Genomic DNA, 19200 nt, shown 5'->3' with positions numbered 1-19200 from the left:
TCCCTTGATCAAAAGGCAGAAGACGTACAATGACATGGGTAGATACAGTTGTTTTGCAGACCAGTGACTACCTAAGCATATCTGTAATTTCCACATCAAACAATGTAGAAAGCAGAAGAAATCATAAATAAAAAAGTATCATGTGATGTTTTACTTGCAAATATGCTTCTCTGCTGTGCATTACATGCTTTAATAAAGTGACAGGCTAAAATATATTAGATACACATAGTGGCTAATAATTTTATCAAATCCATCATAAGGGAAACAGAGAAGCAACAGAGCAGGAAGAGACTGACCTGCACTGCTCAATGACTTTGGTATTTTGTTGAGGCAAGGCATCCAATCTATCAGTACCCAGTAAGTGAGCCATGGGATGGGTCAGCAAACAACTTTTGGTGTTTGCGAATTAATACTTTCATGAAGCTCAAGACCCTTTGTAATACACATCAAGCTGATTCCTTTGCAGGTAAAGTGTCAAGCATTTCAGTATAAAAATATTCCCAAGCTCATTATAGAACATCATGTTATCATCTCTCAATCACACAAAGGTTCTTGAACAAGAATCTTCATTTTCTCCAAAAGAAATGCAAGTACATCTTCTCTGCCTTCTTTCAAAAGTAATTGCCTTAACTTTCCGAAGGTTGAACCTGGTGGTCTGATACCCTTTTCAATCATTTCTTCTAACATGACACAAGCCCGATTCACTTCGCCCTTCTCACACAACCCATTGATAAGCACAGAAAAGGTGTGCATACTTGGAACAAACTGCTTCAAGCCCATGTATTTCCACACTTTCAAAGCCATCTCCAACCTATCATTCTCACAGAACATTTTTATCATCATTGTATATGTATCTAAGTCAGGCTCACAATGCTTGATCATCTGGCGGAAAACCCTATATGCCTCATCATTCTTCCCAAGACTTATCAAGCTGCTCAGAATAATATTGCAGGTCCTCGAATTGGGAGGAATGCCCTTATCCTCCATATCCCCCAGAACTTTAAAAGCATTCTCAAATCTATTTACTCTACAAAATGCACTGATCAGTGCATTGTACACTGCCACATCAGGCTTAATACCAGTCTTCTCCATTTTCAAGAATGTATCCACCGCATCCTCTATTCTCCTCTCGACTCCATAAGTATGAACCAAGACACTGTAAATAAACAATGTTGGCGGGCAACCATTGAATCTCATGTCTCTAACAACATTAACTGCCTCTTCCACCTGGCCAGCCTTGCAGAGGGCATCAACCATAATCCCATACGTGATGATATCTGGCTTGCAGCCCTTATCAATCATGTCCTGGTAAACCTCTTGCATCTTGGGCAAATTTGGGGCCCTACCCCACCCTTCAAGCAAGATGCTGTAAGTCTTGGCATCCGGTGCAAACCGGTCATTCATTTTGTCAAATATCTCCTGGGCCTTCCTCACATTCTTGGATTTGCAGAATGCACTGAGAAGGCTATTGAATGCAGCCAAATTCGGCATCATGCCAAACTTATCCATGACATTGAAGGTGTAGATGGCTTCATCAAACTTCTTCGCCCGGGCATATTTCCTCATTATCACGCAGAATGTCTCGATATTCAGAATGCCTTCACGGCGCATGGTGGCAACAAGGTCCCACATTAGCTGGTACTGTCGGATCTTGGCGAGGGAGCTAATCATGGTGTGGTAGGCCCTGACACTATGGGAGAAGCCCCGCTGCTTGCAGGTCCACTCAAAGAACTGGTATGCAAGCATGCCGGCATTCTCGAACCGCTTGATGACCTCCTCAGCCAGCTCTGGTGAGATGCGAATGCCACTCTCATCGAGGGCATGCTCAAGGCCAACACTGGGGCAAGACATCATGATCTTGCATAGCCTCTTGGTGGGGTCGACGACCTCTGGGACATTTTTGCTGTTGGAGCTGTACATTCTTATCAATGATTTCCATCCTATTGAGGATTTCTTATAAAGTTTGATCATATTGCTACCAAATTGGATAGAAAAAAGCCTCCAGAGGATCAAATGAGGTTGGGATTTCTCCAATCAAAAGAGAATCTGTTTGTTTTTGGCCGTCTTAAGTTTAAACCATAAACAGCAACTATGCCAATGTTTCTCCTTTATCAGAATCCATCAAAGAATTAATGGAGCTTCCAGTGATTTCTCAGCCACCAGAAGCAATTCACTGGACAAGAAACTTTGCAACATCAGTTTCATGCGAGTTAGTTCTCAAGATTAATAATGCATCGAAGAATGACAAGGGATGGACTACACACTTGCCAAACAAAAAGTGTTAACATTTGCTACCAAGTGTTCACCAGCAGGAAATTCTAACTGAATTATTTTCTTTAAAAAAAATATCTTGATTCATCGGAATAGATTGTGTTTTTTTCTTCAAGTCTAACTTTTTATAAACGATTGATTATCAACTGAGGGATCAAATTAGTGAATTACTACTAGGAGCTAAGAGAGGGAATAGATTTTGGCCCAATCACAGATTATTGAACTTACCAATCAAAAATTGGTTTATCTGATTCCAAGCATGACTCCTACCCATCCTCTCAAAACAATTCGACTGCCTCCTATCTCACAAAGCTAATGTTCAGAAAGAAAAAGGACATGTTAAACCATGAACCTCGAGTATTTGTCTCTCTCATTTTGTGGTAACCGGTGCAAGCTACCATGAGATGCATTTGGCCCTTGGAATTGATTAACGTGAGAAAGGCCTCATTCATGCATCCACATGACAGTTCAGAAAGGTGGAACTTGGCCTAGTGCAAGTCTCACACCATGGATTTGGTATCATATTCGTATTATCATGAGATCAGAACTCCATAAATTGAAAATGTTGTAGCCAAAGAAGAATCCTTTCGATCAAAAATCCCCCAACCCTACAAAATATCATGCTTCTACCAAGATTAAGCTCTCAAAATCTCAAGGGACGAACTCACACCGCTACCAATCGCACAAAATCCCATATGCTCGAGGGAAAACCATAACTGGAGGGTAAGAAACCCCTCCGATCTCCCTCAGGTGCTCTCCTTCTCCACAGATATCCGAAAAAAGAGAATGGAATGAAAATAAAAAGAAGCGAAAAGGGAAAAAAATGATCAACCCGTCTGGGAAAAGGTCTTACCTTTCAATTTTTTTTTTTTTCCGTCGTTCTTTGTTTTAGTTGATTCTTACTACGTTTTCCCCCGATATTTCATTGTTTTTTTTCCGTCTTCGGGAGTCTCAGTCGGGTGGGAAGCTTGAGCGGCCGAATACAGAAGCTTAGACGATGGCTTGGGCTTTAGATTGGGTCTTTCATACATAATAGTTTAGAGGATATGAGAAACTCTTCGTGCACCGCGGGCGGTGCACAACGCGCGCACCGCTCTGCACCGCCCGCGGTGATTGACTCGCGCGCGGGACCGAAACACGGCGCACGAAAAAAATTAATTTTTTTTCACCTCTGCACGAATAAATTATCGTGGATGATGCACGTCGTTCTACACCATCCGCAGTGTACAAAAAATTTCAGAGAGGATATAGAGGTGCCAGGTGAAGACTCCGGATTCAAATCCTGCCATCCCATTATTAATATATTTTTATAAAAAATTATAAAATAGATATATTTCAAAATTATTAAACATATATTATCAAAATTATTTATGATATTTTTCATAAAAATATATTTATTAATATATTTTATAAAAATATATTTATTATTATTATTATAAAATTAATATTTTTATTTTTTATTTATAATATATTATTTATTAATATAAATATTTATTTTGATTAAAAAATAAGATAAATAAAAGTAATATATTAAATATTTTTATTATATAAATATAAAGTATAATAAGATATTTTTATTCTAATTTAAAATTATCATTGAATCGTAATACGGCAATAATATGAGTAATAATATATTATAACATAATATATATCATAAATATAATATTAATATAATAGAATATTAAATATATAATATTAATATAATATAGTTATAGTATATTGATATACTAATTTTTTCACTAGACTAAAGGATATTTTTATCCTTAATTTTCAGACCAAAATTATTGCCTGAATTTGATTTTGGATTTCCAACCTAATGGATAGATATTGCATTACTTGAATAGACGATGATTTGAGGAATAGAGATGATTTAAGATTACTATTATGTAGGATCATCAAGATACATCCAAACATGATGGTCTTATCACCTCTACTCACACATTCTTGATTCTGGATGGATCTGTCATGCCTCGAACCTAGTACTTGAGTCGAGCACGCAATGGCCGCACTCCCTAGGACAAGTCTTAAAGAATATGCTATCTAATCAATTTTTTCAAATCACGATCCCAACCTTAGTCAAGTACAAGCATCCAGTAACTCTAAGAAGAAAGAGAAGGAGGGTTGTAAGTTTGACAATCCAGTAAGAATTTTCACACATCAATATCAATATAATAATAATAAATAAGAAACTAACAATAGTTGTTACTCATATAAATCACATGCTAGAAGTTATTATAATTCATAAAATATATACTATAAAAATATTTTTTTTTGCATAATAAATCACATCATATAATTATCTCAAACCAATATTCATTAAATCTGATCATATCAAAGTGTTTGGCTTTAGACTACTACAGCCACGTTTCAAACCCATAAGAAGACAATAAAAATGGCTAGTTCGTACCACAACCACCTATGATAAAGAGGGCATCAAGAAAGTAGCTAGTCCAAGGGACCACAGTGCTAAACTCTGAATTACTATAATCACGTTTCAAGCCATAGCGAGGCATTCATAAAGTAGTTAGTCTAAAGGACTACAAGTGCTCAATCCTAAACTACTGTGGCTATGTTTTAAGCCCATGAGTAAGCAGTAATAAAGTAGCTAGTCCAGAGAACCATAAGTGCTCAACTCTAAACTACCATGATCATGTTTCAAGCTCATGAGAAGACATCAATAAAGTGGTTAACTCATAGCACCATAACTCCACATTCTATTACACAACTCAATTATAAGCTTGTTAGATATTATAATTTAAAATTATATTCCTTTGCAAAACTCGATGTATATGATTTTCAAAATTCATCCAATTCAGAACTAGTGATATGTAACACATAACATCATACAAGCCATAAATATATACTTGACAATTAAGTATATAATATGTCACTATCAAAAACATATGAATCGAAATCACTGATGTACCAAATAATTTTTATATAAATAGATAATCAATATCTAAAAATTCTTACCTCTACTGTTGTCAAAATGAACTCAATAAATTTATGATCTAAGTGTCAAGAACATTGCTCAATATTCTTTTGTCCAAGGAATTACTCTCCTACAGATCCAAAATTAATATTAAAATGCAATCCATAGTGTAAGGATTATCTATCTGAAACTTTCTATCAGAGTTCACCAAATGCACCAATAAAAATCCTCTGGTTCATTTTTCCCCCATGGATCCCTTGATTATTCTAAAAGAAAAAAAAAATAAAATAAAAAGAATAACATAAACTAAGGAAGAGAGCGAAAGGGTGGAGGAGAGAAAAAGGAGAAGAGACAGAAGGAAGAACTCTCTCTTCCTCTCTTCTTCTAAAAAAACAGAGGCATCCTCTCCTTCCCTCTTCTCTCCCAACCACGGTAGTAGAAAGCTCAAGACCGGTGATCCATGGTGGCACTCAGTTGAGCAAGAAGGGAGAAAATCTCATCGATGGGCATGATTGGTGAAAGCCAGTGCAACCCCAAAATAAGAGGAAGAAAGGAGATCAAAAAAGAGAACCTCTCTTCATGCCCAAACCGACAACTTGTTGGTCCAAAACCAAGCATTGGTGATGTTTACAGAGCTGAACAAAACAAAGAGACTACCTAGTTCGGTGACGCCAATAGGGAGGGATCTGATGATCCTTTCGATGGAAAAATCAATAAAAATTGGAGGGGAAAACTTGAAAGATCAGTAGCGATTTCTCGAGAAATCAAGGATGAGATTCAGTGGAGGGTGGAGATCTTCTTATAAAGGAGATCTTCTAGGATTAATTGACCTAATTTGGCTTGTATCGAGCCTCTATCCCCTGGTTTCATCGGCCATGAGAAGGAAGAAATAGTATCCAATCGGGACTCTCATTCTTTTTTTGGCTTTAAGATTTGTGCAAAAAATCAGGTCCTTAAAAATCATCCCATACCAAACACCTCCATGGGATATTGCTAAATGGGTCACAATAGAATTTGGGATGGATCATGTATCCCAAAAAATTGCCTGACTACCATCCCTATATCGGATTTAGGGCTGGAAATGGGCCAACCATGCCTCTAACTTGAGAGCAACCCAAAACCTTTCTTAAGCTTTGGCTGAGTTTAGGCTCTCAAAAAAAAAACCAAGCTCAAGTCCGACTCGTAGAGAAAGAATAGCGAAGAGATAGGCCTTTGTCATCCCTAAATCCCTCAATCAATCTGTCCCTTCCATCCTAAGTTCCTTCCAACCCCGTTTGTGCTTACCAACAATTCTAAGCTCGGGAACTCAAACTCTGCCATGACAACCACCAATGTCTCGCACGGGTGTAGCTCGTTCACCTCTTCCCCTACCATTATCTATTGTGCCATCCACACCACCACCTATCGCATGAGGATTCAGCATGTCAGGTAGAATATGATTGTCAATAGTACTACAAAATAGCGATTTCTCCATCTTCAAGTCGATTTATGCGAGTGCCACCGTCGTTGCCAACAATATCCATGCCACATTGTCAATGAGGCTAGCGTAAGAGAGCATGATCCAACTGGCATCTGAGCCGATCGGCTTCATCTCCATGAGGATTCAAGCCTAAAAAAGGTGGTGATGGTGATAGTGATGGCGATGCCAAAAAGGACAAGAAAGGCTATTAGGTGGGTGTTTTCGTGCAAAAGGTCATGGATAAGTAGAAAATGCAGAAAATTTAGAGTTGAAAATTAAAAGAAAAAAGAGAATATAATATTTAGGATCAAAAAAAAAAAAATCCTATGGTGTATATACACTACTCGTGTAGAGGAGAAGAGGCAGACTTGAATTGATTCAAGCTATAATTTTTTTGGAAGCAACGTACACACATATATACACACATATTCATATGAGCAATTTATTGGATGGGTTATTTAAAATTAAATTAACTTGGGATGGCAGATTTTTTTGATGTTTGATCCATTCACCTAAATCTAATAATATATATATGTATATATTTTTTTATAAAATATATATATAAGAAGCAACGTACACACACATACACACACACATATTCATACGAGCAATTTATTGGATGGGTTATTTAAAATTAAATTAACTTGGGATGGCATATTTTTTTTGATGTTCGATCCATTCACTTGAATCCAATTTTATATATATATATATATATATATATATAATTTTTTATAAAATACATATATAAGGAGAAAGAGAGGATTTGAACTTCAAATCTTTGGATGACCTAATATTTCCTCTACCAATAGACCCTGTAGCAACTTTTTAATTGATTGACAACAATTTATAATCTATTAAAAAGGTAAATATAAATAAGACACAACCCGAGCCGATCCAAGGCCCCATCCGGCCATCTGATTGAGACTCTAGAGGACAGAAGTATGAGAAGAAATACCTAGGGACAACATAAAAAAATCAATTAAAACAAAAGAATGATGGAAACAATTAACATGTAAGACCTTTTCCCTTCTTTTTCTTTTCATTTCATTCTTTTTTTCGGATATATGTGGGGAAGGAGAGCACGTGAGGGAAATTGGAAGGGTTTCTCAGATTCTGATTGGAATTTCTTTTTTTCTTCGAGCATATGGGATTTTGTGCGAGTTGTGGCAATGTGAGCTAGTCCCTTGAGGTTTTGAGAGATTAATCTTGGTAGAAGCATGATATTTTATAGGTTTGGAGATCTTTGATTGAATGGATTCTTCTTTGGCTGCAAAATTTTTAACTTATGGAGTTCTGTTGTCATGATAACATGAATATGATACCAAGTCCATGGATTAAGTGAGTTGGTCTAATTGATTTCCATCATTATATCTTAAAATATGCATTTATTAGTATGACCAATAATCTAAATTAGTTGTACTTCATTGCTTATAAACAAAAATCCATGACATAATTTTAGATAAGAATATCAACTTTCATTGCCAAATTGATGAGCCATGTTTGGATCACAAAATTATGAAGTATAGCTCCTCTATGAAGGGCTACATATAGATAGCTTTTGTTTTAAGTCTTAGTAATTAATTCTATATCGTGCTTCAATTTGATGCTTCCATTTAGGAATTTTCTACTTGATGAGCTTACTTAGATCATTATATTCTTATGCATAATTTTAAGAGTCACTTTCTTTTGAAATTTTGAGCTGAAGTAGGGTTGCTTTGAATTACATGGTAGATTTTTGGATGCAATATCTATTTGTGCAAGTCTGTTCTATAAGATAGGTTGTCACTGGAATCAATAAAGTCGATGGGCGGTTTGAACAGCGATTTGAAACTATAATCTTTTGATCTCACACCATGTTAACTATACAGTAGAACCCAAAAGCTTAAGCTATTAGGAAAGGAGTGAACTATATTTCTCAGGCCTCAACAATTATATTCCTAAGTGTAGGCCATTAGAGAATTTTGATCAATCATTCAGAAATTAACCCCAGCAGCCGACAGTTTTAAGAAAAAAACTGCTGGATAGTGTGGTTAATTACCAGCTCAACAGTAATCATCAATTAATAAATCAATTCATGAACTTCTACTAGAATATTTGTTGATCTGAAACAGGTGTATGGTTGATGGATTTTCTTTAATTAAAGCCAACCGATCACCCTATGGTTTTACATGTCATCCAAAGGCAGATTGGCGCATTTGTGATACTGTAGATTAAATTTAATATTTAATGGGATGTAAAGGATTATTTTGAGTCCATACTAATACAAGAATCTATTTTACGAGACTATTTTGTAACTTTTGCAACTCTCTCTCTCTCTCTCTCTCTGGTTTCAAGAGATACTGTGACTGCGAGTGAGAGGAATAGCTGGAAAAGCTTCGCATGTGCCTGTGAATTGGGGAAATAAAGAGAGGAAGGGAAGGAAGAGGAGGATAAGAGAACAAGAGCGATGTCAAGATCTCTACTTCACTGGATAACACCATTAGTTCACAGTCGGATGCAATGGAATCAAAAGCTCCTGAGCTCTGCTGTGGAGGAAGTGCCTTCTGAAAACCCAGCTGCCATTCGCATGACAGAAAACTGCATTCGTGTACCCTTCTCTTGCCCTTGCCCCCTTTTCTCTTTTTCTTTTTTTGATTTTTTTTCTCCATTTTATTCGCTTGATAATTTCTTTGAGGAAAATACTGTGATTTTCTAAGCAATCAATCACAATTGTTGCTGTGGGATGGGCATCGGGGGCATTGAGCCCGAAAGTCCCATACCGGATACAATCAAGGGACTCTACTGCTTAAGTATTACCACTCCCCCTCTCCCACGTGAGGCACCTTTTGCGGGGCAAAACCGTGCGGGGCGGGGTGTTAACCGGATCAAAGGCTCGGGCTCCGTTCCAGAGCGGACAATACCTCACGCTGGGTGGAGGAGATGGGGTGTGTATGACTGGACAGTAGACCTCAACAATTGGCGCCGTCTGTGGGAATCTGTCCCCTACCTGCAGCAGTAGACTCCCTTGCTGGGGGGCTCTGTTGTGGGATGGGCATCGGGGACATTGAGCCCGAAAGTTCCATACCGGATACAATCAAGGGACTCTACTGCTTAAGTACTACCACTCCTCCTCTCCCACGTGAGGCGTCTTTTGCGTGGCAAAACCGTGCGGGGCGGGGTGTTAACCGGGTCAAAGGCTCGGGCCCCGTTCCAGAGCGGACAATATCTCACACTGGGTGGAGGAGATGGGGTGTGTACGACTGGGCAGTAGACTTCAACAATTGTTTTTGACAAATACGGCGGGTGTTTGTTTTAAATGGTTAGTGATTTGTGAAAATTATAGAATTGTATACCAACATATATAATAGGTTCTGTATAAGCAAATTGAGAAAGTCAGAATTAACTAACTGGGAAAGAAGTCCTCAAATTGTTTTGAATTGCTCAAAGGATTTCTTTAGATGCTGGTATTTATGTGTATTTGTTCATAATCATAATTGGGGCTATTTTTATATTTCCAGCAAAGATGCAAATTTGAGGGTTCCCCCCTTTTTCCTTGTAGCTGTAAAATAGGGATGTAAGCTAAGCTGAAGATGAAATCAAATTATGGAAGAGTGAAGCTCAAACTGAGGTCGCTTTTTTTCATGCCAAGTTTTAGCTGCACACGTACGACTTATTTAAAAAATTGGCGAAGAGATTTAAGCCATAGGGAAGCTTTGTATAAATTTTTATAAATAATATTAGTAGGTTATGATTGTATAATTAAATTAAAATTACAAGTGTTCATTAGCAAAAAGAAACTAAATTTACATACACATGTGTTCATATATCTGATCTTGAGCAAGCTGAGAACAAACCCTGAGACAGGTTATTTTGTAGGTTGTCTAATTTTGCTACTTGAGCAAGCCCTTGTCAAGCAATGATCCAGCTGTTCTGGATGACAGTCCTACTTAAAGTTAACTTGATTAGTCCTTCCAAACCTTTCATTTGTTGGGATGACAAGGAAATTCTCGTAAAGAAAGTTTAGTCGGCACTTCAGAAGGCTTGTGAGAGATCATGGAGGCATATTAGGCCTCTCACTATCTGAGAGATACATTGATACATATGAGGCATTCTTGATATCTTGTGACCTGATGTTGGAGAGAATTTCTATCCTTGAGTGACCTGTAGATATCAAAGCAAGTTCAAATTTTAAGAACTTTGGATAATCCAAGGATGAACATACCTACAAATCTGCTGATTCAGAAAAGAATCACTCTGTAGCTAATAGCTTTTTCTTTTTTCATAATTTGAACACGTAAACATTGCTTCATAATTCAGTTGATTAAGTATTCTTTTTTCTTTTTCTCTTTTAAATGAGAAGGGTCGTGTCTATTTTCCAGCCAGTACGCTTAGTTTTTGACAAATAGGATCTTTCTTGAAACTATAAAGAATTAACTTGAAGTGATATAAGCATATCAGGTGCTTTTGCTCAAGTTTTAGTCTCTGGTGTCTAATCTTTTTTATCTTTTTTTTTCATTATTGCATTTAGTAATATTGACTATAAGTTTGTTTTGTAGAGATTGAAACAACTGCATGCCAAAGAGTCATCTGCTGAGGGGAAGATGCTTCAGTTAAGTGTAGAAACTGGTGAATGTTTCGGATTCTAGTATGTCTTTTTGCTTGATGACAAGAAAAATGCAGATGATAGGTTCTCTTCCATCCTTGAGGAATATCAATTGCTTATGGACAACAATTAGGATTGTTTTCCTTTCTTACAATGGTTTATTTTATCTCATATATATGTTGTTGGAATGCTTGTAGAGTCTTTGAGAAGAATGGTGTTCAGCTGGTGGTTGATGACATCTCCTATGACTTTATGAAAGGTGCCACCGTTGATTATGTTAAAGAATTGATTCATTCTGCATTCCTGATTAGCTCCTTCCTCATTGAATGCCACTCTTGGACATACATAATCATTTGACACACATATATTTGTAAACTATATATGCCCCATTTTTATTACTTGTGCAGATAACAACTGCATGCAGCCGTCGTTAGTTTGAATAAGTTTTATCACATATAATAAAAATAAAAATGCTCACACAAAGGGGTTACAATGATTGTTTCATTTGTCTTATATATTAAGCAATTCTTTTAAACATTGTTATGGCACAGAATTACTTTGATGCTGGGATCGGTCTATATGAGGGATGGTTAGGGCGTAGAGTTAAAATATATTTAGCTAGAATTGAAGAAAATTTACAATGAAAAACAATCTGAATACATTAATATATGATAGAAGGTAAATCTTAAAATGATGAATGAAGATAATTGGGGAATTCTGAATGATAAGAAAAATTCTTAGGCCTGAGGGAAGGTGAGAAACAAATATGGTAAAGAAAAAAAAAGTGACCCTATTTATCTAATAAGAATACAATGGAAGCTAAACTTAGAAGGTGGTTGACCAACAAAGAAGGATCGAGATCTGTATTTTAAATGTCACTGCCTCGACTATGGTGCTGGATCAGCAAGTGACACCTCTAAACCCTAGAATTCCTCTAAACCGCAAAACTCTTAAATGTGTCTTAAGAAAATTCTCCACTAATTAAACATCTTTATAAATAAAGAGATTTCTTTCTTTCTAAAAGAATGTTGTTGGATTACAGTTGCCACTGTTTCAGTTAGCACAAATTTGTAGATGCCATGGGGCCAAACAGACACATGTTATGGACGCATGCTGTTGCCTGTGCCTGTGTGTGCCTACATCTGTTTGGCCCCATGGCATGGCATGAAAAAGAATAGCATGTATGGCATGAAAAAAAATAGCATGTATGGTGCCATTACCAAGTTGCCAAGTCATGGCAGAAGGCAGTAAAACCTTGATTGATAAATCAATAAATACTAATGTTGGACAATTGCAGTGCATGTGCAAAAGCATAGATGGCTCATATTGTTGGGAATAGTGTCCCAAAGCCAATCGTCAGCCTGTTGACGGTTGTGCTTCTTTTGTATTAGTACATGAATTATAAATAAATAAAAATTATTTTGGTATTTTTTCATCACAAATGTTTCATCTTCTAATGAACTCCTATGTTGTGGTGAAGTCCTTAGGACTATTTAGACTCGACAAAGGAGGATTTGTCGCTTAGTCCTTAAACATGTTCGCGACCAAATGATACGTTGTTACCAAGGACGACAACGTTTATCGAGCATAGGTCGTTGTGTGCCATATGGGTTGGTTGTCCTCATAACCAAAGAGTGTGGAGACACTGGTATGGCATACAGGTGAGATGTAATGGTACATCTGCACTGAACGTGACCAACTCCAGAGCTATTTCTGCTGTCAAGATTTGCTCCGATGGGATATGGGTATAAATGTCCTTCCGACCTGAGACTGCCACGGTGACTTGCAAGTAACTCACTGCACTTAGGCACTGGACTACCTGAATTTCTAATTCAATGACGGAAGGCTGCTGGGTGTAGTCAAGTACTTGACTTGTCGGTGCGTGTGTCAAGATGGGATTGACCACTCCAGTTTAGGAGCTGTGTACAATCGTGTTTCAATTTAGCAAAACCTTGGCCAGGATAGTCCTAGTGAGGAGTCACAGGACTAATTGAGTTGAGCACGATTTGGATGATATCATCAGGGTTGACAGTTTAACCCTGAGTCGTCCTAAACACAGGGGTCAAAAGGGATGAATTATACGGTAACCATATTCACATAGGTTCTGAATGTTGCGATTGCGATTATTCGACCTATCCGGTCGTCGGGTATCATTGCTAGATGGTCACTTCGATTAGTACAGGAATTGGTTTCTGTGCTACCGGCTTAGGTTCGAATCTGCGGGGTCACACACATTAGTGGTTCCTTTCTGATCAGATGGCTGATTATGAGTCTTATGTGTCTGGGACTCTATGATTGAGAATTAGGATTCTTTGATCATGAGTTCCACACATTTTGGGTACCGGGATCAAAATTTTGAATTTTAAATTTTGAATTTGAAATTTAAACTCTTTGATCAGGGTTTCATATCGATGGTCTCTGATGCCTGATTGCCCATCGAATTTGGACTCGATATTTATGAGAGGTTTAATTAGTGATTTGATCGCTAATTAACTTAATTTGATTGAGTAATTATTTTTGGATCAAGTCCAATTGAATTGGATTCATTTTGGATTGACCCGATTAGGTTAAATGTTGACCTAATCGCTAAGGTGGTTTAGTCCCTGATTTGATCAGGGGTTAGGTTTAGTTAATTTCTGATTTGATTAGGATTTTATTGAGTCTAATTAAGCTTAATTAAGTTGGATTTAATTTATTCTAATTGTGCTTAACCTATTTAGATTAGGTTGGCTCAATTAGGTTCAAACCACCTTGACTTTTCTCCCTGCGCCACCTCACTTCTTCTGTGCATATTTAAATTCACGAGAAGCAACTTCTCGTGAATTTTCTCCATGCAGAAGCCATCCCACGCCCACCCTTATGTGCCAAATATCTAGATAAAAATAAGTTGGTTGGCCATTCAAATTCAAAAAAAAGTTTGAATTTGAATGAGCAACCAACTAATCCATGCACCATGGTCTTATCTTGTGCGCCCCATATTTTACACGAGAAAATATTTCTCGTGTAAACTCTCCATGTACAAATCAACTCACGCCCCTTCTCTTCTCACGCACAAGTGGATAGGGATGAGTTGGTTTTGCATTTGAATTCAAATTTGATTTGAATTTAAATGTGCAACCACTTATCTTTATCCTCTCACGCGGATAAGACACGTTCGACGTTGTTTTAAAAAGAGAAGAAAGGTGGAACGTGCGTAGAAATTTTAAGAGAGAAACTTTGGGGCGTGAGAAAAGTTTATGCGTAAGGTGAAGGTCCAAAACCTTCCGAGAGAAAAAGAAAGAAAATTGAGCGCAGGATTTCTAGTGTGTACCCTAGGATTTCTACCTAGGGTTTGGGAAGTGAGATTGGTGTGCCACGAGTGTCGTGAGTCCATCAAATTTCAGGGAGAGATCCATCAGCCTCTCAAGCAACCGTGCAAACGATCCGAAGCATCCGAGGAGTCGGCACACATTGATCGAAGGAGTTCGATCAACATCTGCCATCAAAAGGGTGAAATCACGAACTAGCATTCGCGAGGAGCTGATCAGACGGGAGCTTCGTGTGGCGATCCGCAGAGGCCAGACATTTGTGTGGCTATGACGTGACGATCAGAGCCCCCCGACGGTGATCAGATTGCGGTGATCGACTACCCGCAAAAGGTGATGTGTTCTGAACACAGTACTGTAAAAGGTTTACTGATTCAAATTTGAATTTCAAATTTAAATGCATGCTGTTGTATCATATTTAGATCCTAGTGTAGGATTAATTAGTATTAATTAATGAGATTAATTAATAATTCCACTGTAAAATAGTAATTTTGAAAAAATTTTAAAATTACCATTTTGCCCCTGCACTAAATTTTCGCTACAAATGGTATCAGAGCATGGTTCTAGAATATGATATACATATGCATGCATAGATTAAGGTGTAATCTATAAGTTTAAATTTGAAATTCAAAATTTGAAATTCGAAATTCAAAAAAATTTAAAATTTGAAATTTGAAATTTGAAATTTGTTAGAAGTTTCAAATTTGAAATTCAAAAATTTGAAATTTGGTTGAAATCTCAAAATTTGAAATTTGAAATTTAAAATTTGAAATTCAAAATTCAAAATTTAAAATTCAAAGATTGAAAATTCAAAATTTGAAATTTGGTTGAAATCTCAAATTTGAAATTTAAAATTTAAAATTTAAAATTTGAAATTCAAAATTTAAATTTTGAAATTGGTATATTTAGATATACTTGATCCAAGTAGCAAGTAATCTAATTGGGTTGGTTGCCATGGCTGTCCGGTCATAGGAGAAAAGTAGGGTTTAAAGGCTCTCTCTTCCCATTCGATGGGGTCTCCTATGGCGGTAGAGGTGCCGATGCAATTATATCCCATGCCGATGAAGCAGTGAAAGGACTTAATTATAAAATTTATCATGAATGTGTTAGATTAGATCTAAAAGAAAATTTATGATTTATTTTGAGTTATTTTTTGTTATGAAATGAGCAATAGGATTGCTGTTTATGAATTGTGCTGACCCGTTTGTGAAATGAGTCAACACATTTGGTGAACAAAAAATAAAATCTTTCAAAATTTAAAAATTATTTTCGAAATGCCAAACCCTGACCCATCAGCCCAAGTACTTAATTAAAAGAATTAAGTGTTGTCTAGTAGGTCTAGAATTGTGAATTAAGACCTAAGACAATTGCATAAACTTGTGGGTCAATGGGTTAGATGAATTAGGTCCATAATTGGGTTAGACCTAAGGTTAGCTTAAAAAATGGACTAAATGGAGCAATTGATCAAATCTAATCAAAAGTTGAATTAGATTAGGTCAAGGATACTCTAGACTCAACTTCAATAGTTGTAGTTGAATGGGTCCATGTCTTTAACTAGACCAAGATGGACTTAATTCATGGCTATGCGGTGGAGCCCTATTTACTAAGTTGATCAAAATTAAAACTAATGAACCGGTTGGTGTCTAAGATAAGTTCGGCAGTTTTGACCAGTGGTTCTTAAGCGGGAGCTACTCGCATTGATTCGATCATTGACGAGTTAATGGCAAATCCCCACCACTGATCTCACTTACCTGGCCAATCTGGTAAGTTAGATTTTGATTAGATCACTTGGTGATTAGAGCTCACCCATGTCATTAGGTAAATCAGTGTGACTGATTTAGGTGCTCCTAATGCCAGCTTTAATTAAATCCTTTTTTAATCTGACTTGGTGAAGTCAGTGGGAGGATTAAAATTGACTGGATGATTCTTCTCTACTATTCTTTAATAAAATCCTCAAAATTATTAGGTCCCTAAAATGATTAAGTTATAATGATAACTAAGTCATAGCCTCCCATTAAGTGAGTGATAATGGGTCCATTAGTTCAATGATCATTGGAGGCCCAAAGGCCTGGTGCTCATTGGCTAATGGAATTATTATTCATAATATGATAATTTGATTGAGTCTTTCTGATGGTGGTTAGGTTGGCCGGCCAAAGTCGGGCCTGATCATTTATTGGTCCGATTCACTAAATTAAGTCATGTTAATGGTTGGACCTAACCAGATCTTTTTAGTGGAGGCCAAAGCCTACTGATTAGGTTCTGGGGCAAAATCAATTACTAGAAGTTGTTTAGAGAAACAACTGGTTAAGAACCTACCCATAGATGCACATGGGTTGTCCAACCAAAGTTGGGCTCGTGTGTAGTCTGTGTGGATTCTAGTACCCATTAAGGAATTAAAGTAATTCTTCGAATTGGAGGATGAGGCTACCAGTTCGTAAAAATATTGGGAAAAACTTTAGACTAAAGTCCAAGTCTTTAGTATTAATTTATGTACTAATAGAGGTCTCGTTTTTCTTTATGCAGCTATGGCCACTACCCTGTCGCTCCGGTCATTATTAGATAATGACAAGCTCATGGGACCCAATTTCGATAGCTGGTATCGAAAATTGAAAATCATCCTTGAGCATGAGCGGATCCTTTATGTAGTAACGGATCCAGCACCTGAGGAGCCAGCTCCGAACGCTAGTAAGGCGATCCGAGACACTTACTTGAAGTGGCTCAATGACCGCACCACCGTTCGATGTATTATGCTGGCAGCAATGAATGACGAGTTTAGCCGAAGGTTTGAGAATGCCCAGCCACAGGAGATGCTTCAAATGTTGAACGACTCCTTTGGCACGCCTGACGACGTTGAAAGGCATAAAATTAGTTGTGCCATTTTCAATGCTCGGATGAGGGATGGGGCCTCAGTCACTGATCATGTACTGTACATGATCGAGATGATTGAGCGCCTAAGCAAATTGGGCTTTCCTCTGCACGAGCAGCTCGGTAAGAATGCGATCCTTAATTTCTTGCCCAAGTCCTTCCTCCCATTCCTTACTCATTTTCGAATGACAAAGCCTACAGTAAACTACCACGGATTGTTGGGGTTGCTGCAGAACTTTGAGAAGGATCACCCACTCCATAAGGAGTCGGTGAATGTAGTGGGAGGGTCTTCTTCTCGTCGTCAACCCTTTGGGAAGGGGAAGAAGAACAAGAAGAAGAAAAATAAGAAGGTACAATATCATGCTGGGACAGTAGCATAGGGTCAGACCAAGAAGCGCAAGCACGATCAGAGCCAGGCGGAGTGCTTCTTTTGCAAGAAGCAGGGGCATTGGAAGAGGAACTGTCCTCAATACATTGCCTCCCTGGACCCGAACAGGCCAAAGAAGAAGTAAGGTAATTATATGATAACTCCTTGTAACTTTTCGATTTGTGATACTACTTCCTGGGTATTGGATACCGGAAGTCCTTATCATATTTGTAATTCGATGCAGGGTCTGCAGGTCAGTAGGAGATTTGATAAAGGCGAGAGGTTCCTGAACGTTGGAGATGGAAGCAAAGTTCCAGTTCTAGCTTTAGGAATCATGAGTCTTGTAATCAATTCTCGTAATGTAATTTTGAGTGAATGTCACTATTATCCAAGTTTTTTATTAAATATTATTTCTGTAGGCCTTTTGACCATGTACGGTTATGATTTTTTAATAAAAAAAAATATTTGCAATATCATTTTGAATGGTGTTACAATATTTGTTGGACAATTAAATAATGAAATTTACTTACTATCACAGCCTGTTAATGTGGTTCAAAACTTCGGTAAACGTTCTAGAATAGATAATGTGTCAGAAGTCTACCTTTGGCACTGTAGACTAGGTCATATCAATAAGAACAGGATAAACAGGTTGGCTCAAGAAGGAATTCTTGAAGTTAGTGATTGTGAATCACTTCCAACCTGTGAGTCCTGTCTTCTTGGGAAGATGACCAAGTCACCTTTTACTGGAAAAGGTGAGCGAGCCAGTGAACTCTTAGGTCTGGTACATTCTGATGTATGTGGACCCATGAGCTCAAGTGCAAGAGGTAGATTTTTCTACTTCATAACCTTCACAGACGACCTATCTAGGTATGGGTATGTCTATTTAATGAAACATAAGTCGGAATCATTTGAAATGTTCAAACTATTCCGAAATGAGATAGAAAAACAAACTGGGAAGTGTATTAAAACTCTTCGATCTGATCGAGGAGGTGAATACCTTTCCAATGAGTTTCTGACGTATCTAGGGGAGAATGGGATTCTCTCTCAATGGACTCCTCCTGGAACACCACAGCATAATGGTGTGTCTGAAAGGAGGAATCGGATCCTGTTAGACATGGTTCGATCTATGATGGGGTTTGCTGGTCTGCCGATCTTCCTCTGGGGATATGCGCTCGAATCGGCTTGTAACCTTCTAAATAGAGTTCCGAGTAAGTCTGTAGCCAAAACGTCATATGAGATATGGATAGGACGTAAGCCAGTACTCTCGCACCTTAGGGTTTGGGGGTGTCCGGCTTATGTTAAACGTTTAATTACAGACAAGCTTGGACCTAGGTTTGACAAGTGTAATTTTATAAGGTACCCAAAAGAGACCAAAGGGTATTATTTCTACCTTGCTGATGAGCAAAAGGTGTTTGTCAG

At 37.6% G+C, this 19200-nt stretch overlaps 2 protein-coding genes across 4 annotated transcripts in view; one reads left to right on the top strand and one right to left on the bottom strand.

Annotated features, from left to right (window-relative positions):
• Positions 1 to 296: 296 nt before the first annotated feature.
• LOC105057574 (pentatricopeptide repeat-containing protein At1g77360, mitochondrial) lies at positions 297 to 3312 on the bottom strand. Its single transcript, XM_029268267.2, has 2 exons — positions 3125 to 3312; positions 297 to 2173 (listed from the first exon to the last, which is right to left on the bottom strand). The coding sequence occupies exon 2, from the start codon at positions 1969 to 1971 to the stop codon at positions 535 to 537; it is 1437 nt and encodes a 478-aa protein (XP_029124100.1). The 5' UTR covers positions 1972 to 2173; positions 3125 to 3312; the 3' UTR covers positions 297 to 534.
• Positions 3313 to 8979: 5667 nt separating this feature from the next.
• Positions 8980 to 19200, top strand: part of LOC105057573 (iron-sulfur assembly protein IscA-like 2, mitochondrial) — a 25953-nt gene continuing 15732 nt past the window's right edge. For 2 of the 3 annotated variants that reach the window (XM_010940217.3, XM_073248931.1), the window contains exons 1-3: positions 8980 to 9249; positions 11198 to 11250; positions 11442 to 11503. In XM_010940217.3, the coding sequence (XP_010938519.2) occupies positions 9109 to 9249; positions 11198 to 11250; positions 11442 to 11503 (256 nt within the window). In that variant the 5' untranslated portion in view covers positions 8980 to 9108. Of the gene's footprint in view, positions 9250 to 11197; positions 11329 to 11441; positions 11504 to 19200 lie in introns of all 3 variants that reach the window. The other variant, XR_002166035.3, reaches the window with a different exon arrangement.

Source organism: Elaeis guineensis, chromosome 14 (genome assembly GCF_000442705.2).
Source record: "Elaeis guineensis isolate ETL-2024a chromosome 14, EG11, whole genome shotgun sequence".
Taxonomy (NCBI): Eukaryota; Viridiplantae; Streptophyta; class Magnoliopsida; order Arecales; family Arecaceae; genus Elaeis; species Elaeis guineensis.
Note: the sequence above shows the minus strand (reverse complement) of the source record. Positions and strands in the feature narration are given on the sequence as shown.

Bases quoted from the DNA above. Each gene is read 5' to 3' on its own strand.
- LOC105057574 (XM_029268267.2), bottom strand. From the start codon at position 1,971: ATGATCAAACTTTATAAGAAATCCTCAATAGGATGGAAATCATTGATA.